Raw genomic sequence first — 21696 nt, 5'->3', positions numbered from 1 at the left:
AGGACCGTTGGTCAAACAGGCAAGTTACTCTAAAGACTATTTTTCGTGAAGCACAATAAACTATTTGTTTAATAAATCCACTTGTTCCAATCCACCAATCAAATTAGTTAATTCTTTTCATACAAAGAAGTCATTGTAATTACTTGTAATATATTTACTAGGTCAAGAAATTGAATTCAAACAGGCTTTCTGGAGTAAGTTGTTCTGGAAGTTTCAGTAATGCAACCACAGAAAAACCAACTCATCATTCTAGGCTTAATCATTAATAACAATGATTACATACACTACATACGATTGTTTTAGCAATTGAGTTCCATCAGGCACTTTCTTCCTCTGATTTGCTCTTTGTGAATCTTACCTTGAAGCAGATGATGAAACTTGGTCCCACCTTGCAGCTAAATCTCACCTTAAGGGGAAGCTTTCATCCTGTCTTCAACCTTCGCTTTCTGGGGAAGGTTGTCAAGAAGGGAGTGTGCTGCAGCCCCAGAAGATCCTGGAGGAAATGAATTTTTTGGGGGCCCATTCTGTTGGCATTCAGGCCTGGATATGGGATGGAAATGCCATAGATCATGTTTCTTGTGATCTCTGTCAGGAGTGGGATAGGGATAGTGCAGTATTCTCTTAGGTTACCTTCCTCCTCTGAGGCCGTTTCTAGTCAGTGTTGATCAGGAGCAAGAGCTATGACCCTCAGCATCTGCTTTAGATGATCCTGCAGGGATCAGTGGTCTCTCTGCTCCTGTTTAATATCTACATGACTGCTGGGTCATCATGGGTTGAGATATTATCAGTATGCTGATAATACTCACCTGTACATCTCTGCCCATGGTGAGCATTGCTATAACTGTCCTCTCTTGGTGCCTGGAGAGTGTTGAGGTCTGAGTGAGGAGCAATAAATTAAGCTGAGCCATGCCAAGATGTAGTATTAGATGCAGGGCTCCTTGGTTCTTGGGGACTTGCCATCTTGTGGATTGGATTGCAGTACCCCAGATACCTGGTGCATAACCTGGGAGTTCTCCTGGACTCATAACTCCTGGTGGCAATGGCCAGGACAGCTTTTGCACAACTGTGTGTTGTGTGCCAGTTATGTCCATTCATCACCAGGCCCTTCTCAAAGTCACTTGTGCCCTGTTCGCCTCCCCTTTGGACTATTGTAATGTGCTTTACATGGGACTACTCTGAAGAGTATCTGGTAATTTCAGTGGGTTCAAAACACAGCGGTCCACACAATTTTGTGCAAGCCAAATCTGTGCACCTGTCACCTTTTACAGGAGTTGCATTGATTGCCGATTTGCTTCTGGGTGTAATTGAAGATGCTACCTATCACCTTTAAACCCTGACATAGTTGAAACCAGGTTATTTAAAGGATTGCCTCTCCCCAGTTACATCTATCTGTCCCACCAGAGTGGGAAGGAAGGGCATTTTGTGAGTTTCATCTATTAAGGAAATACATTTGGTGGTACCAAGAAAAGTGACTTATCTGCAGTGACCATCCTCAACTGAGGAGAGAATGTTCCAGAGGATAGGGACTATGGCAGAAAAGATATGTCTCCTAGGCCCCGCCAGCCAACATTCCTTGGCTGACAAGACCCTTAGCATGCTCAACCTATCAGACAAATTTGTACAGGTAGAAATCACTGCAAGGTGGTTTTACGTAATCCGGTCCCAAGCCCGAAGAGCTTAAAAGGTGACAATCAGCACCTTGAATTGCATCTGAAAACAACCAGGCAATCAATACAGCTCACACTGTAATGGTATTACATATGTGAATCATGTAACATGATCGATCAAAACATGAGATAAGGTAAGTTAATTAAGATTTATTTTTGACAAATTCATATTGACCACTGATAATTACTGTATTGTTTTCAGTAATGCTTAAATCCAGCTCTTTCTTAATTAGACTTGGCTCTTACAAGAGAGATGGGGACAATTTATCACTCCAGTCTTCATATTGGCCTTTTGCAGGATCATCTGGCCTGGTCTTCCCTCTCTCACAGTGTTTCTCTATTTTATGAGTTCCCTCCGTCTCTTTTTTTTCCACATTCCTCACTGCATTTCCCAGATAGAATACAAAAATTTAAGGGTTTTATTAAAGTTCCCCATGCAGTATAATAAATGTAATAATATAAAAACTTTTAACGTTCAAATATAGTAGTAAAAAAATCCAGTAAAAAAGAAAATTGAAGAAATAATAGAAAGAAACCTGAAATATATTATTTGCTAGATTTTCTTTTACTATCAAAACCTTACTCATCCCCCTCTCAAAACACTACCGTAAAAGGATATTGTTGAAAGAGTGCAATCCATACCCTTGAGATAAACAGCCACTTTTTGTTATTATTAAAATCAGGTTCTCTAATAGGCAACTTACAACATATGTAAAAAGCTCTCTATTCAACAAGAAAACAGAGGACTTTAAGGAATGCATTATTTTAAAATGTTCCCACCATCAGAAGTGTCCAAGTAAGACATAATTCATAACAGGAACTATTTTTTCCCATGATTTTTAGCTACTGTATGTCACCTCTTCCTGATATTTTTTTTTAAAAAACAAAAAAAACCCAAAATAAATTAATATACAATAATAGTACACTTGTATCTCAAACTGATGTGGAGTTGTTTTCCCATTCTCCTGATTAGTTGATGTTCTTTTCTTCTCACTGCAGTTCAAATGTCCATAAATTATTAATATCATTAATACAATTCAGAAAAATATGTGAATTCTTCTAGAGAATATCCTTATTTTTATCTTTTTCAAAGATTAATACATCTGGGGGAAAAATCTCAACCTTTCCCAAAATTATAGGGACTAAGAAAGGTATACTCAGATATGAGATGTTAGGCAAAATATGGATTTTCTTCTGTCATGGTATCCCCCATTGTATACCAGCTCTTCTCCATAATCTTGATCCAGAAGGGTAAGCCAGGTTGGTGAAGCAGGTTTTTGTTTTTTACATATCTGACCTCAGAGGGCTTGCCTGCTGATAATCATGCTCAATTGATCCAACTTATCTTCTTTCAAAGCATTTCGGATAGAAGAAAAGAAGCTAAAGTAATGCTGAAAGTTATGCATCGTAAGAAGCACATAAGCCAGCAGCTCTTTGGTTATGAGGAGGTGATGAATATAGGCACGACTGTGGTTTTGACAGCAATAGCATGAGCATCCATTTACTAAAGGATTAAAATCATCCTGGTACCTAAAAGAGAAAAGCACATTCATGAATAAGAAGTAAATCATCCATGCAGCTAAGCCTACGCTTTGGGACCAATGTGGTAACTCTAAAAACTAACTATAACTTAATTGCTGAATACAGCATGAACACTTAATGATCACTAATATTATCATCATTATATACCATTATCCATATACATGGTTCTTCAAAAAAATGTCAGAACAGGTCATCAGTTTAAGGACCTTACAATCTAGAGACCTGCTAGCATATTTTGCTGTAATATTGTGGTTGAAATTAACAACAGATATTAGATCAGTTGACAAAAGACTTATCAGTTAAGAGAACACCAACCGGAATGTTAAGAAATTTAAAAATATATGCTGTCATGATTCTCATAATGAAAAATCTTAGCAACTTCTTTTTAGTATGAATTACTGCTGTTCTCTGTACTTTATACTTTTATTCAGACTTATTTTTGATAATGATTATATTATTTTATTGTATTCCCCAGTAGTCCAACCTGCATAAAAAAATATGAAAAGAAATGTTTAATATGGGGAACTGCCCTTACAAGTTTGGCATGCTGGATTTTTTTTTTAGAATTTTTTTTTTTAATACATGACATGATTACAGCAGGACCAAAGTAGTAAGGGACAAGCAACAAGACAGAAGCAGCAAGTATGACCCTGTTGTCTTCTAAATAATGTCACTCATGGAGAAAAAAGACTCTGAGAAAGCTCTATGATATTTTTAACATTACAAGAGATCCATGTAACCAGACTGTTAAGCACATAGTTGCAAAAACATCATGATGAAGATATCTAGGTATCCTGTTAACCCTATAAAATTATATGGCTCAACACATCATATAATAGGACAGTTAAGATATCATGAATGTCCCTAACTATAAGATCATCCCCAAGAATGTCTAAAGCACAGCATCAAATCCCAAACTATGAAAAATGTTGCTTTTTAAAAAAATGATTGTGATCTAATTTTTCCTTCGCCCAGACATACCTACAGTTTTAAAAGCATCAACAATATTTAGTAGCAAATAGGAGACAGGATATTTATTCAATAGCAACTAGGAATGAATGATTATTGGCATTCTGCAGAATTATTGATCAGCCATGACTTGACACAATAAATTCATATGCAAAATGACTTAACAGTTCCTTTAAATTCAATGGTACTTGTTTTCAGATAAATAAAGTATAAAAAGGACCCTTTTGACGACAATGGTTTCCATGTAATTTGTCAGATTGTGCAAAATTTGAAGAGCTAAGGTTTTCTCAGAGAAAAATTGAGAATTTTTCTTTTCAAATTCTAAACATCTATTAGGGCTAAAACTTCATTTTTGAGTGAAATTGGTAAACAACCACAATAATAATTTTCAGCAACTGTAATTAGAAGTAGTTCTCAAGATGGCAAAAAAAGGTGGGAGTGGGGAATATTAAACAACCACCTGTTTATGAAATTAGGCACACAATGTTCAGGAGAACTTATTTCCCAATTAATGCAAAGACCACTATAACATTACTCGGGACCCACCTATAGGAAAAGCTGGAATTTTAACTAAACAGAAACCAACATACTTTATTTCTTTCAGATATATTTCAAATGAAGTCATTTCTTGAGCTTCGCTGCATGTTTCATCTTTTGTTTTTTCCTCATCTTTCCTCACTTCTGTTTTTTCATCTTCTTTTATACCTGCAAAAAAGTAGAAGTTCATACTTAAAGGCTATGACACTATTTAAAATGTTTAAAATGTTTAAATAGTTGTCACAAAATGTGGAATCAAATAGTCTTGACACTTACAAGGCAGTAAAATAGGTTAAAGTGAGACAATCTAATGTTAAAAACTTGAAATGTAAATGGCTGCATTTCTCATTGTTTTGTAACTATCCACTTACACAAAATAAGCAATACAACTTTCTAACCAAATTTTATTAAATGCAATGTGGACTTGTACTTATTTTTAATTAAAACATTCATGTTCTATCAATTTACTCTTACAATTTAATCAGAAAAAAGAGGTTGAGCCATCAAGGCAGTGATATAATCTTAAAAAATAAAATATCCTATTTTCCAACTGTAAATGTCTAGCAGAATGAATCTTTCATAATCATGATCAGGAAAAAAGATATAAAATACCTAGAAATCCTCTTCATTTTTTGAATATTCTAAAACTAGATTATGAGTTTGTATATACTTTAATAAAATGCACAGAGACCTGACAGCGTGTCTTATAATGGTGAGCAAAATAATAGATTATTTAATATTTGCATGTTACTGTAGAATCTGTATGAATTGTTAAATTTTGAGACAAAAGATATAAAAGATCTGAGCTGTCAAGGCATGAAAATCCTAGCCATTAAGTACAAAACAACAAATTGTGCACATATGACTCTGATTAACATATACGTTTTTTTTAATTTGCTTTTTTAAGAAAAAAGCAGCACAAGAAAAAGTCCTTAAAAAGTATCTTGCTTTCTTCACCCGATGGGGTTGAAATGAGGAGTTATTTAAATCTTCTGAACTTGTTTTAATAAATGAATGGGGGGAAAGAGATGTCATTATTCATAAAAAGTTGTCAAATATGAAGTCACTGGGGTGATTTACATCATTTGCAAAATCTCATTACCAATATGATAGAAATTAGATTACATGTATCTACATATCATTTATGCAACGAAATTATTACAATAATTGTATAAACTGTTGTAGAACTTTAGTTCACTGAATGCAAAATCTGCTGTTTTGAGATCTGCTAAACTGAGGTTTTACTATAAATAATAGTGGTCTTAATATAACCATAAGCCTCAATTGGAAGAAGTACTTCTAATATAACAAGTGAGGTTTTGTTTACAGTGCAATAGGACAAAAAGGAGAAAGTGATTAACAACATAATTAGAACATTCTCAGAAGGATGTTAAACAGAGGAATAGGTCTACAGATTAGAATCTAAGAAATCTAAGGAAAATTTAAAGAATTTTAAAACTCACATTACCAACATTTTATTCAAATATCCCAATAAAATACACAAAAGATTATCAAGACCAATACCTGCTGATTCAGGATTCAGTTGATAATCATAACTGAAGGACAAAGCACAGCATCGTTCTGTCACTTGGTAAGGAAAACAACTATCAAAAATATCTATTCCTCTTTTAATGCACTCCAGAACTTCATCTGGTTTACCAATTCCATGGATTAGTCTGCAATAGATCAAAACAAAAAATAATAATTGATAGACATGTTTGCAATTTATTTTGTTCCCATTCTATTCATATACTCCTTTCCAATTTTACCTTGGTAAGTCCTTATACTTACAAGTTCTGAGTTATACTTACAGTAATTATGCCTAATAATGAAGTCGTGTAGATATTTATAACTAGTCCCAAACAACCAACAAAATTTCTGAGTAATAGATGAAACATGTCCCATAAAACCTGACAGAAGTGGAAGGCCTTATGTCCTCTCTAAATACCTTGGGATTCATATACTCTGATTTATCAGAATTCCAAAACAGCCTTGCTCCAAGATTCAGAATTAGATGAGAAAAACCTCAAAGGCTAACTTCCTATCCTACTTTATGAGGTAATTTATGTGAAAGTTACTCGTTATATAAGCCATTCTCCCAAAATGGGAGGCCTCTAGAAGTGTTGTACTTCTTCCAAAATCTGTCTACAGAAAAGGAAGATTGGATGGAAATTCTGGGAATCATCTGAAAGGCACTTAGTTGGGAGGAAAAACTGCTGTAAGGATCGATTAGTTACCAACCATATCTTGAACATCTTGAGCACCTGAAATAGTAGTTGAATCCACTAAATTTAATCCAAACTTTCTCTAAAATGTAAGAGGGAAGATACAACATAACTATTTTTTGTTTCTAAGTTCTTCAACATTTCCCAATGAATATCAAATTGCTTTGCATCCCAATGGACATTATATTTGACTAATGACAGTAACTATTTTAGTAACACACTGGAACAGGTAATGAAATTGTAACAAGAGAATGTGCTTTTAATTTCTTAAACATGCTAGTTTATGCCTGTTGCTGATTCATAATATATGTTCCCTTAACAGTGAAAGAAAATGAAAAAGGGAACACTCTCATCACCTAAAACTCTGAAGGATATATCATACTTATGTGTGTAATGTGGCCCTAAACATTCCAGCTGCAGACTCCAGTATCCTCGGATTCTTGATGTGGTGTTATATTTCCAAAATAAATGGAGACAAAATCCAGCCATTTTTTCAGAGGGTATTTTAATGATATTTTTGCACTGTCAGAAGCCTCTGTACCATTCTGGAAGTATGGAAAGCTGCACTGGGCTCCTGGCATTACATCACTACAGAACTATACATAATGATAGTATTGTAATATACAGAGCTTCTCAAAACTGAGGGTGCATAAAAATATACCTGAAAGCTCATTTGATCTAATGGCTAATGTACTGGACTTGAAGCAAGGAAACTTAAGTTCTACTCTTGCTTTGGCATGGAAAGTAACTAAAGGATTTTGTACCAGTCATCCTCTCTTAGCCCTAAAACAAGCCAATGGCAAACCACTTCTGAAAATGTTGACTAGACTTTTTCCATACAATCATCCCGAGTCATGTTTGGTTGAAGCAAAAAAAAAAAAAATCCAACTACACTCAAATACACAATACACACATTTTTTAGAATTCTCTTGTCATGGAAAACCAAACCAAAGCAAAAGGGATAAATCACAGTATTAGTATATTGCAAAACTGACTTTCAGAATTTCTAATTCAACGTAACCTAATGTTTTGAAATACAAATGAAACAATGTTTTCCCAACAGCATACACCAAAATGTCCTCCCTGGGGCTTGAAAATGTAGCTGGATTTACCAAGCTTCTTGCACTGTTATTAGGGATGCCAGACTCTAAATTCATTTGGCACATCTGACAAGACTGGAGAAGTGAAGGAATAGCAATTTTGCTCTCCACAGGAGTAATGTGCTGACAACTATATAAACTAATTTAGTTTTTAAGCTTCCTGAATAAGATAATTACATTCTGTTAACAAAACAATTACACAATTCACTAACATCTGTAGTTCCTTAAATGCAACCTTTTTAATAACAATCTAAGATACTTATTAAAAATTTGACAGGCTACTGTTGTCTCCCTTTATTTGTATAATACATCTTTATCTAAACCTGAGAGAACAAAAATGATAATTATTATAAAAATCACCTGTTTATCATGAGGAAGGCAAACTGTGCTATTATTCAATATCAATTATTTTTGAAAGACTTTTTGGTGAGAATTAAAGAGAATTGGGTTCTCTTAAAGAACATTGAACAATAGGATTCGAAGCTGAACTAGACAATTCTGAAACCAATTCTTGTTCTTTCCATGTACAAACACATACACACATGCACTTTAAAAACTGGAAAGCATGTTGTTTTCCCAAGCTGATCCCTGGGTATACTCCAGGTGGAGTGGGGTGGATGGGTCCCATTTATTGGTTGAGTCTTTGTATATACAATGGATTGCGTGATGTTATCTTATTTATATTGTATTGTGTTTTTTGTCTTGTTGTTTGTTTGATATTGTATACTATGTAGAGTTATTTTGTCAGTGCGTAATCAAATCAAATCAAATAAAAAAATATTCAGAGCTTCAGTTGGCAACATTGTTTACTCAGAAGGGTTATTTGCAGATGGCTTCATAAAATAAGGATCTGCAATTCACAGAATGAGATTTTGACTGAGGCCTCATTGTCAAGTTGAAGTAGTACTACAATAGTTGAAAAATACTAGTATCATTTGTCATTGGTAATTTTTTTAAATAATAATTTTATGGTGCTAAATGAATTTACAAAAATAATGTATAACTTGTATGTATCTGTATTAATGATACTATAATAATTTCAAACTTACTAATCACAAATAATGGGATCACAAATTCCAACCTTTTCTCCCTGATTTTGAATGTAATTAGGTGAATGACATAACTTTAAAAGACCCCCAAATCGCTTTAAAAAATGGCCATTTTCTTACTTCCTAGCATAATTGTGGGTGCTGTGGACAATAAAACAAAGGGACAGGGGCAGCTCATGCAGCAAACATTAGCTGAAAATTTTCCAAGACTGTCTTAAATTACTAAAATCTACTTTTGCAATACCACCTAAATACAGTAATTCCTTTAAAAGTGCTCTGAGTTTCTGAAAATCCATCCAAGTGCTGTATTTAGGTATGTTTAAATAAAAATCCCATTTAGCTCTGACCTTGGTTTATCTTCTGGCAGCTCAGCTGTAACTGAGGATAAGAGCTCCCATTTAGTTTCTTTAGTCATGGTATTTCCTTGAAAGGCATCCAAAAGAAATCCAGCCACTGGTCTCTTGGCAGTCTCCCTGGCTGACCTTAGTCTTTCCTCCAGCACATGTCCACCTTCAATAACTCCAATCATTAAACTCTGTTGCAATTCCTGGTATAAAAGAAAGTCATATACTTATATAAAATATAAATACATCTTTGGCTCAACAGATGTTGGACAGAGTTGGAATGGCAAGTAGTCTGCTTTCCTGAAAATTGTTGCACCAGTGATATCAAACAATAAGTATTGGGTGGGCACAGAACAAAAAACTTAAAATAAGCTGGCATTTATTTTTTCTTCCCATCCCCATATCATTAATATTATGATCTTAGGCAATACTTTAAATTCACGTCTGATTCATTGATGGCTCTAGTTAAGAATACTTTAACTATTTTTAAACTATTTTTCCTAGCAGATTGAAATTTTCTTCTATTGATGGCTCTAGTTAAGAATATTTTAACTATTTTAAAACTATTTTTCCTAGCAGATTGAAATTTTCTTCCATCAGAGACATATAATTTCCCATTCAGATTTAATTGCCACTTCTTTATAAAAGACTTCTGGGCATTATTTTTCCTACCTGAAATTTAAACTAGTTTTTTATTTTATTTTAAAAGGCCAAATGACTAATACTAGAGCAATTTTTGTTTTGGAAAGAAAAGATAGTGTATATACTAGTTTCTCAATACATATATTAAAGTTATTTTTTCATTATAATTGGCATTTCTGCCAACACAAAGATAGAGACTCCATATGAAATTTATTTTGTATTATTATTTTAAATATTTATTCCAAGCTTCAAGGGCTTTATAAAGACATAAAATGATATTCATAAATTCTGACAAATTCTGACAAATTGTCTGACAATTCTGACAAAGAAATAAAGTTTCCATTTGAGAAACTGAAATGGCTCCAATTAGAGTGCTGTAGTATTTTTGCAAAAAGGTTTGTGGAAGAGTGCACAACAACACAGCCTTAAAATAATTTGGTTTATTAATATAAAATTAAATTAATAATACAAAGGGGATGAATCTTATATTTAGTCCTATACAACAGAAAAGAACACAGAAAGAAAGAAAAAGACAGTGTATTTATTCTGTTCTATAGATTCATAAATATAGGAGTTGTCAGAAACAATGCAAAAATTTTGCAAGTTGCGTTTACCAAACTATCTAAAAATTAGCAAGTAACTACAATGTGTATATACGCCTCAAAAAGATTTAACACTTACTGGAGAATTTTCTTGCAGCTGCAGACATTCATCCAAAAAGCACAATGATCGATCTACAGATTTCTTGGCTTTCTTTCTAGAGATGTCTCCTGAAATAGTGTCTCCATCTGCTAAACACTGGAACCAGTCTGGTTGGATCACCTTTTGGATGTCCATGAACTTTGATGCTGTGAATTCTTTCCGTCCTCTATTGTTCCATATAGATACAGCCTGCCAGAAATAAGGAAAGAAAAAAAATTAGGTGATTTTATCCATTATGAATTAATTTCACTCACCTACTTGTTTTTCATCTGGCTATGCAGGAATCTTCAGTTGCTGCCACTACTATAGTACTATCATTCCTTAAAAAATAGTAGGGGAGGGGAGTGAATAGCTAAGACTGAAAAGTCACTAAATACTCAAATTTACTATACCTTCATGCTGTTGTAGCCATGAGGGGAGCAAACAGCAGGGTCTTGAAGGGAGCAATATAATATAGATTCTGGTATACCTGAGTCCAAAATAAAATGTTATCTTTAATATAGAGAATGAATTTTTCTATCATAATACTGTATTGGATCACTTAAATAAATTATTAATAGCCAAAAACTCCAAAAACTATAACATTCCACTAATCATTTCTAGTTACTTTTCAGGACAATGTAAGAGAAAGATCTACCTTGTTAGTTTATGGTAACAAAAAAATCAGAAGGACTCTGATAGCAACTTATCCCAGTAACATTTTTTTTAAAAAAAAGAGCATACATTTTCAGGAGCTAAAGCTCACTTCATCATTTGCACAGAATGGCTAGACTGTTGTATGATATAAGTGGTGTAGAATTTAAGGATTTCAAATTTAATAATAAAAATGGAGAGGCCTCTAGGTTTGACACATCATACAGACTACAGTCAAAAATTATATTAAACTTCCAAATAAATCAAGTAATTTAATCATCATCCTTCGCAACAAGCAAAAGTCAATCACCAGTGCCATCTCTATCCTATAATTTCAAATGGATCATGTCTTTATCCACCTCATCCTTATTTAAATCCAAAGACATATCTCCTGGATCATAACTGATCAAAAATTAGCAAACAAAGGTTGCCAAAAGCATGCCTTATGGAGATCGCTCATAAAAAGTATTAATTTTATTTCCAGGAATTCAGTTCTCTAAGCTCTCACATGGGAGTATCACATTTATTGATTTCACTTAGAAAAAAAGATACTCTTTTGCAATGTCAACTAAACATTGCAAAAAAAAACATCAGAATTTCTTACTGACTCTTACAATTAGTTAAAATGCAAGAAACTTACTATTGCCAATAAAAGAGAATATACATAGCTTTTAAGAGTTGAACTGTGGAGTCCTTGATGTTCTCTGAACAATCAAGCTGAGACAGCACCAAGGATTCCACATTTGTTATTGTTCCCATCATGAGAGCTGGAGAGTTAGGGAGACAATTAATTTCTGCTCACAGATATTTTCTTTCTTTCTCCCCTATTCCTCCTTCCTTCCATCCCTTGCCTAAGTGGCTGCTGCTAATTGAGGGAGCCATAATTCCTCAGAATAATGCAAGCAGCCTGGAAATTATCACAGAATTGCTGAATTTCAGGCTCACACAGCAGCCCGGCAGCACTGAACCGGTTACAACAGATTCATTCATTTCATTTCTTCAGGAGTATTGGGTCATGGCATTCTGTAAGTTAGCTCATTTGAGGTACTTTGTTGACATATTTTTGCCCTATGATGCATCTTTTTGCCCAGTTTAAAGTTAGAGACATAAAGGTTTTAGGGATATATGGATAACATGCTATTCCAAATAGTTTTCAATGCAATGACACATACTTTAATATGCTCCATTAATGATTGAAAAGCCACCCCTATACTTTTACCTATGAATTTTCCAATTCCTTCTTTATATTCCTGCAAGACCTCTTGAAGATCTGCTCTGCACCCAAACAGAAAAACATGTTAGATATAGACAACTATCTAAGTGATGCATATTAGACATAAGACATAAATGGACAAAATGTAAATAATGCATTTTGCAAAACATCTCAGCATATGAATTCACTGAAGTCCGAGGTGATAGCTTCTCACTATCCAATAAATATCTTTTATCTAATATAGTTGAGGAATTATAATGCAAAGTACTTCTTAAAGTGCAAAAACAGCTTCCTCAGAAGTGACTAGTGTTGCTATATATGACCAGTAAACTAAAAGATTATGCAATTTAATGCTAGCACATAAAACCACTGTATCATTGGAATCTCAGGCTGCAATCCTAGAGCTAATTGAAGAATTTTGAGAATGAATCCTGCTGAAATTAAAAGGTCTATATTTGCACAAATAGGACAGCAGTATTTGAATATAATTCTATCAGGAGTGCAAAAATTAATATATTACATATATACATATATAAAACATACTCATATCTTAAAAGAAATCAGACCAAAGTCTGCATTTGCCGCATCTCTTTTACCTACAAAAGCTGAAATTGCACTCACAATGTTGTAAGTGGAATCTGGCGAACCACAGGAACACCTTGAACATTCTCTAGTGTATCGTAGGTAAGGTGTGGTGCTGATCCCATTTTGGTATAAAGCAGACATCCTGGAATTTCCATCGACTGAACCCCTTTCTTGCCGAGATTCGTCAGTGTCCCAAGGCGACAGCCATCAACTATTTTGCAGAGATTTAATTTCATCTTCATCAACACACCTGAGACAACAGCAAATGATCAATAAGCAGAGCCTTTTGTCAAATAAATGCGGCACCTCTCTGATTTTTACAATATTCATTCAGAAAATTGAGAAAGCCCCTTCTGAGGAAAACTGTACACGTTTACAACAGTTGTAGGAAAGAACTTATTTTTTCCAATAGCTCCCATTCCATTTTATAATTTTATTTTATCTTATAAAATATAGCGCATATATTGATTCTTATAAAATATAAATTATATTCTATACACATATGGATTTCTAGTGTGATGTTTAGTTAAGAAAGAAATATGGTATGCAGTTTGGAAGGAATTATAACATAGAGAATGTGGCTGCTGATGTCATGAAATCATTGGAATGAGAGAGGCTAACATTTGGAACATTTGTGGAGTTTGTGATTTAAGACATTTATTCGTAACACTTCCCCAAATCAAGAAAAATAGCATAGTAGTAAATTTTTAATACAATCTTTTATTTTATTAGATATTTTTTAAAAAACCATCTAGAAAAAATAGAAAGGAAAATAAGAAAAAAATAGAAAACAGGCTGACATACTTAACAATCCTCAATACAAATTTCAAAGCAACATTTGATTGGTGCTGCATATTAGAGCAACTTATATCAATTAAAATATTTACAAATATTTTCATAATATCAAGTCAATGTACAATAACTAACTACAACAGTGGTTAATGGTAATCATGTCAAAATGAAAAATTACAAAATTTCTGCCTGATTTAAGAATTTTACCTTTATTTAGGAAACCAAATAAAAACTTAGATATGGAAGCCATGTATTAAGAGAAAATCAAAGTATGAATGCAATAAAAGCCTATATGTGAGAAGATGTATAGTGTTACAACATATTTTTTCTATGGAGGGAATTATATGTGATTTCCAATTAAAAGCATATAGTATCCTGGCAGGTGTTACCATATGCAAAGTCAACTAGCTATACTTTGTACCTCAGAAAGGGAATTCAACATTTAGAATTTGTTTTCATTCTATAATAAATTATCTTCCAGAACTGATGGACTTTACAACATTGTCATCAAATATAAAATGTTTCAAGATGATTATGGCATTTCTAACAACTTGTAGAAAATGAGTTATTTTAACTATCAATACTGAAGCAATATAGCACCAATAAACATCTTGAACCAGTTTTCTCTAAGTATAATGATCATGATATACTATTTATCTTACACTGATATCGCCTGAAATTTTGTATCATGGAGGGCATTACCATTTTCCCTGAATTCAAATAAAAGTAATGAATTACTATGCACGTTTTGTTTTCAACTCTCATAAGCACCAATGAGAATGGACTGCATGAAGTAGAGTCCAAACTATGTAAAAGACATCAGGATACCTTACTTAATTTATACACCAAAACATGCCACTGATATGGACTAGGAAATAATAAATATTTATAACACTGGTAATGGACTGGAATAACACTCTGTGGTATGGCTACTAAATCTGGGCTTCATGCAAGTCTATAATGAGCACTAAAGGGATGGCAAGGGGTATATTTTCTTATCTCTTTGTACTGACATTTTGTGATCCTTCAGATTTTTGCAACCAAGATTTGGAAGACCTACACTAGAGTGAGAGCCTCATAACGCTGAATGCTTTAATTCCACTAAATGAAAAAAGGTTTGTATTAATTTTTTTTAAAAAGGCTTGTTAATTTTCTCTATATCAATGGCTCTCCAAACTACAATAGTAAAGCAAGTATACAGTAGAAACGTTTCTTAATATATTTTGCTTATAATGTACAGAAAACCCAATCCAACGCCCTCCAAATATGCTCCAAAAGTACTTTTTCCAAAGACGACTGGACTTTGTCACAAGTAAAGAAACTTCTTGGTGGAGAAGCAAAACGTTTTCAAGAAAAAAAATCAAGAAAGCCCAGTTGCCTTTTGAAAAAGCAGCTTTGGGACAACCATGACCTGGATGATGGAGAATCTCCATAGACCTCCAAACGTGCTGTGACAGCTTCTCCAGAATCAGTGCACTGAGGAATATAGAAGTCATGATTACGATACAACTGAGGCACCAGGGTTTTTCTTGGGTGGGGGGAAGAGGTTTTCTAGTCCCATGAACAGATTAAAGAAAGCAGGAGACGAAACTAGCAAACCCCGTGTTTCCACAATACGTCTATGGAGATTCTCAGTCATCCAGATCGTGATTGTCCCAAAGGTGATTTTTCAGGAGGCAACTAGACTTTCTTGTTTTTCTTTGAAGACGTTTCGCTTCTCATCCAAGAGACTTCTTCAGCTCTGACTGAATGGTGGCGGATGGAAGGATTTATATTCCTTGCACAATGCCAATGACCAACTGTCTGCAAGGAGTATAAATCCTTCCATCCCCACCATCCAGTCAGAGCTGAAGAAGCTTCTCGGATGAGAAGAGAAACGTCTTCAATGAAAAACAAGGAAGTCCAGTTGCCTCCCGAAAATGCACCTTTGGGACAATACTGTGCTTGCTTTTGGCCAAAAGTGTAAATAGCAACTGAATCGCGCGCAACCACACTTACACATCAATCCCCGCATGCGATAAAACGCCGTTTCCGTTACGGCCTTTGATTTGTTCGTAACACTGGTTCTCCAATGGAGAATGTTTACGTCATACAAAGTCGACGGCCGCGGATTTGATAGGAAGGAGGGAGAGAAGCGCCCACTACTTGGCGGAAATGTTGCCATGACAAAGCTTGGGGACGCCACTGACCGCTTGAGCTCCGAAGCGTACGGCTTACGCGCTTTGCCTTCGACGTCGGTTGTCGGTCGTCGGTTCGGCTTTAAGGAAAGGACGTCGCCTCCCCAAACCCGAACTGCGCGGCTAACAAGCGCAGTGAGAGGCGAAGAGGAAATCGAGGAGTCGGAGAGGAAATCGAGGAGTCTTTTTTTGGCTTTTTCAATGGCGATCGTGCGATCCCGTCCTGAACTTTATCGTTGGCGACGTTTCAATCAGCCAGCATCGCGGCAAAAGGTAAAAAAGAAGCTTGTGACGTTGACTCGGTCCGCTGCTTATTGCTGAAGTGAAGTCGCTTTCCAAGCAGTCTGTGCCGGCTATTCGACGGTCACATTTTTGGATAATGTTAAAGCGTACCTTTATTTAATGTAACTGAATAGCAAGGAAGCGCATGTACTCACATAGCGCATACGGAACTCGTTGCCACAGGATATGGGGAATTCGACCAATTCATGGAAAGAGTACCAATATCAGGATAGATACAGTGAGACGTACCAGTTGCTGGGCAGCAGTAGACTTCCAGTCCCCAGGGGCTTTCTTTATCATCTGGTTCTTGCTATGCAACCTGAGCTTTTTTCTTATTCAAAGGGCACTGTTGCACTGTGATAAAATTCATGGAGTGCCTTATTACAAAAAAGTCTACTTCAAGTCTAGCTCAGCTATTGTGGACATATTGTTTTCTTGGGAGCAATACAGAAGCACTTGTATGAGTTTTCTGTGTAGCCAGCATCTGGGTTGCTTTTTTGACTTCTCACTCTAGCCCACAGCTCTAAGATGTCTCAGGGGCTTCCCATCTAAAAAAGTAATTAAATCTCATCCTATGTAACTTTTTGAGGTCAAAACCAGCTTTGCACTGCCATTTAAGTGGATCTTCTTATAGAAGTTATGAAGAACCACTAGAGCCCTTTGATCAATGAAAGAACAGAAGAACGCATTTTTCTGTAGACACCTAAGTATGTGTATTTCCATCATTTCTTTAAATGTGCTTGCAGTAATAACTAATATTTTGTCTCATTTATTTTGAGAACATTTACTGTAAAATGAGTTAATGTAAATCAAAGACTGTGCCTATTGAATAGCATTACATAAATATATGGTAGTAAATAAAAATATACTAACTAATTTCATTAAAGTTTTACAAAATGGGAGATCTTATATAAAGGCATCCATAGAGATCTCTTAATTTTACTTTCATTTTATCTTTAACTGAAAATTAAAATATTTTATTCTTTAATTCCCAGCCACAGTTTGATGCTGACAATATAGAGCACTGGATAAAGGTAAGGAAAAATAATGTCCAGTCTTAAATATCTGAAAAAAATAATTTCTTATTCAATGGGAAGAAATCTTGAGTTCCCTGGTAAGATTCCTTTAATCCAATAAGACTCCTTTTCTGAATAATTATGAACAATACTGGACTGTTAATTGCACAAATGTTAAAGTCTATTACAATTATTATTAGAAAATAATAAATACATATAAATAATTATATTGAGAAATGTGTATAAATCTATAATTTACTGATAGAACCAGTGTGACATTATGGTTAAGAGTTGGACTAGGACAGTCCAAATTCATGCCCCTCTTAGTAATGGAAATTTTGAGACCCAGTATATATATACCCCATACACTGTATGTACATGGGATATATACATATGTATATATGCCATATATATGTGTGTCATATATATATATGATTTTACTTAAGCCTTGTAATTGCAGTTAATCATGTTCTTCTAGACTCCTCTAGACAACTGAGAATCAATTGGGTGTTTAAAACCTGGATTTATGGAATTAAAAGTGCCTTATTTTGAAGACAGCAACATTTATTCACTAATACATATTTCTAGTACAGTTCAAAGTACAACTATTAAGTGCTAGACTTCCACTGGTCAGTAGGGGATAGATGAGAATATATGGTTTACATAGTCTTTTTTTAGCAATTTCCTTATGGAAATTCATCCATTTATATGGCATTTCTAAAGGACTCTTCATATGTATCAAAAGAACTCATGTGTATTGCTGGGACCACTCAATTCTAACATCCTCTAAGAATTACAATTGTTGTGGGTTTAGTTATGTTTTAAGCAAATTCACTGAAATCAGTGGGACAGATAATTTAAATTCTAGTCATTTTAGTGGATGCTATTCTAAGTATTAAATATTAATATGCTTCTCAGTTTCAAAAAACTGTGTCTAACAATATTAATATAAAATAATGCATCAATAAAAGAGATACCCTCCAATACATAAAAAGACCAAAATTAAAAAAATAAAGCCAGCAGAATAAATACCATGTGCTTCCAACCTTAGTGCCAATCAAAGTATCTTCTTTTGTGCTAGACAAAATAAGTGGATCTTAATAACTTTTCTATTTTAAAAAAAAATTCAGCGGGTGGAACAAGCCTCCGAATTTGCTGTTTCTGAAGCTTTTTCATTAAAAAAGACATCCCATTCTCATGGATTTCATGGTCCAGTGCTGGATTTGGAAACAACAGATCAGCTGCTAGATCATGATGAAGCATATGTAGAAGGTATTTCGTAAACATTTTGCTGTGGACTCCAGCTAATCCAGAATAATTGTGTGGTGTTTTTTTTTACTATATTGTAGAACATTGAGCAATAGATTACCCATCCCTAGAAAAGCGGGGATCTCTTCTCCCATCTCCCTACCACAATTTTGTAATTTTGTGGGAGATGGGAGTTGAAACATCCTGTTATGCCAAGATATTATGAAAATACCTGATGTATGTATGATGGTGGAAGGGAATATCAGTTTAACTTTACACAGAAATTTGAAGAAGAATGTCTCAGTTATTCAAAGTGGTGATTATATGTAATTGAGGATAGCTTTAAATTTATTGTATAGATGTTGTTAAATATCTATGTATCATTTTAACTAATGAGATTTATACCTTCCCAATTCCTCCTAGGGTTGTGAGCTTCCAAATATAAGATCAACTATAAATAATAACAATAATTTTTAACAAATCAGAATAAAAATCTTGGATAAATCTCCTTGGGACTAATAGTGCAGAAGCCAGTTTGATTTGCCTCTAAGCAGAGTTTAGGTTTGGGGTGTAAGACTCCTTTTCATATTTTAAACTTTTGCTTATTGATAATTTTGAATCTAATAATATTTTATTGCTTTCATTATTGCAGCTCAAGAGTTGCTTAATGACTGGATGAATTCAAAATTGAAATTGGAACTGGCAAGTGATGAAGACAACGATGTTCAAAATTCAGCATCTAACTCTGTTCCTTTACAAGAGCCTGTTGCTGGCTTTCAGAAATATAAAAAATTTGATGGTGAGACTGAGTTTAAATTTATTTTAAGTATTCCCATAATAGCAAAAACTCTCCTGGTACACTATTATAATAGCAAGTACTGGTAAAATTCACACAAAACAATTAAATTGAAAGTAAAACACTACTGTCTCTAATAATCTAAATAGTCAATAAAGCCCACTCTGAGAAAATTGCATTGTTGTGGCATAACTAAGCCCAAAAACTATCCTTTTCCAGAAAGACAGGTGCGGCTTCCGGATGACGTGTCCAGCCCGTGGGCCGGCAGTTTGACACCCCTGGCTTAGTACCTGTATTTTCCACTCTTATTTTAACATTCTTAAGCTGAAAATCATGCTACTGGAAAGTGATATTTTGCTACTAAATTTCAGAGTTCCAAACTCAGTGTAATTGGGCTGTGTATGGAGAGATTGTAAGGATAGAAATAAGTGTATTTTAGCTCACAGAGGCTTATGATTTTCACTGTGGTTTCACCGTTTCTAAATATAAATGCCTTCATGAAACAAACATTTGTAGCTCATTTTTGGTGTTGTGGAGTGCTCTGGGAAACACAAATAGGACATTGGGGATGGCATATGTGGAGATTGCAAGTTGCAACTCCTGATTTAGGACAGAAAGTTTAAACATGCCATTTTACATTCAAACTCAATATGATTTATGTTTTCTAGATTTCTATGGTTATTTGGAGCAAGAGGTGGAAAGCACCACGGTACAAGATTTTTTACAGCATCTATTGCAAAGTGAAATTGTGAACAGTGGTATACTGGAAGACCTTAAAACTAAAGGCATCAGAGAGAAAAAGGAACCCAGAGACTTACGAATTAACATGGAACTAAGACATAAACAAGTAATAATATAATGCTTATGGAAAACCTTCTAAAACTCACTTTATATTTCTTCATAAATTTGCTAAGTCTTGATACTGTTTAAATCAGTCCCATAGAGGAAGGAAAGAAATGCAATATGAAAATAATAAATTGAAAGTATAATGGCCTGTAATGTAGTTTGTTGGGTTTTGGCTTCCAACTATAATGCTTAGTCTTCTTCCTAGTAGTATTTCCATGCTATGGCAGGTTCCACTTTTATCTTAGAGAGTCTTAGATAAAATCAAGACTCTGTGCATGAAGACTTTGTACAGGAAAAAAAAAGTGCACTTTGCTCCAGAAGAAAAATGGAATGATGCATTTAAAATGTGAGCCATGCCAGAGATAGTCAGTACAAATTGCTATTAATGTGATTGGCTGGACATTTTGCACAAAAATTAGTGGAAGGCTGCTCTCTCTTTTTACCTCACTGCTTGGTTCTGATTCCTTTCATTTACCCAGCACATCCATTTAGTGCCAAGGTTGGATTTGGGTAGCTTAGGAACATTTCCCTTCTTTATCAGGGAACATGCAAGAATTAGGAGCCAAACAGAGTCCCCAAAAATGCCTTACCCTAACCTATTATTGCTTAGTATCATGTGCAAATCATATATAATGGCTTGTTCAGGAAATCATGAAGCAAAAATTCATAGCATTTTTGTGAGTTCAACCTTTATTGCCCACAATCTTCCAAAAGTGCAAAATTTTGCTGTTCTTCACTTTGAGAAGGAAAGAACTTTTTTCTATCTCTTTCAACCTTTGACTCTGCCTTCTAAAGAGCACCTGCAGAATATAAATCAAACAAATTTTAGTCTTGTACTTCATTTTTCTTCTTCACTCAAGAAAAGAAGCATGACAAGAAAGGGTAACCACATAAGTCACAAAAGAAAGAGCAAGGCTAAATGAGAAAAGGAAAACTTCAGCAGTAGCAGACTCTGCTTGGATTTCTCAAAAGTATCCAAGAATCCAGAGTCCAAAAAATGACTTCTGTTTTAGTCCATTCTTTAAGAAAAGATTTCACCCTTATTTCAGGGGAGAGAGCTGGAGAACTCTCTGCTCTTTAGACAAGAGTTATTTCATAAAAGTTAGGAAAAGGCAAGATCTGCAAGGCAAGATCTGCATTTGGCAGACTGCGAACTAACGTGTGGGACCGCCGTGGAATAAGCCTTGCTACTAAGCTTAAAGTTTACCAGGCAGCAGTGCTAACTACCCTGATGTATGCTAGTGAGACCTGGACAGTGTACAGGAGGCACGTTAGGCAACTGAATTACTTCCACATGACTTGCCTTCGTAGAATTCTGAGGATCCGGTGGC

At 34.7% G+C, this 21696-nt stretch overlaps 2 protein-coding genes across 2 annotated transcripts in view; one reads left to right on the top strand and one right to left on the bottom strand.

Annotated features, from left to right (window-relative positions):
- Positions 1 to 1831: 1831 nt before the first annotated feature.
- Positions 1832 to 16034, bottom strand: QTRT2 (queuine tRNA-ribosyltransferase accessory subunit 2). The gene is made up of 9 exons (XM_015816859.1): positions 15999 to 16034; positions 13245 to 13458; positions 12630 to 12685; positions 11170 to 11246; positions 10757 to 10966; positions 9437 to 9636; positions 6240 to 6391; positions 4769 to 4883; positions 1832 to 3197 (listed from the first exon to the last, which is right to left on the bottom strand). Exons 1-9 carry the CDS (start codon positions 16012 to 16014, stop codon positions 2966 to 2968), a joined length of 1272 nt encoding a protein of 423 aa, XP_015672345.1. The 5' UTR covers positions 16015 to 16034; the 3' UTR covers positions 1832 to 2965.
- A 153-nt stretch (positions 16035 to 16187) lies between these two features.
- Positions 16188 to 21696, top strand: part of CCDC191 (coiled-coil domain containing 191) — a 21944-nt gene continuing 16435 nt past the window's right edge. The window contains exons 1-5 of the mRNA XM_015816858.1: positions 16188 to 16450; positions 17455 to 17493; positions 18606 to 18747; positions 19376 to 19522; positions 20188 to 20366. Coding sequence (XP_015672344.1) covers positions 16379 to 16450; positions 17455 to 17493; positions 18606 to 18747; positions 19376 to 19522; positions 20188 to 20366 — 579 coding nt within the window. The 5' untranslated portion in view covers positions 16188 to 16378. The remainder of the gene's footprint in view (positions 16451 to 17454; positions 17494 to 18605; positions 18748 to 19375; positions 19523 to 20187; positions 20367 to 21696) is intronic.

The sequence above is a fragment of the Protobothrops mucrosquamatus genome, unplaced genomic scaffold (assembly GCF_001527695.2).
Source record: "Protobothrops mucrosquamatus isolate PMUCROS unplaced genomic scaffold, P.Mucros_1.0 scaffold514, whole genome shotgun sequence".
Classification (NCBI taxonomy): Eukaryota; Metazoa; Chordata; class Lepidosauria; order Squamata; family Viperidae; genus Protobothrops; species Protobothrops mucrosquamatus.
The sequence above is the reverse complement of the archived record's forward strand: the minus strand, read 5'-3'. Positions and strand labels throughout refer to the sequence as shown.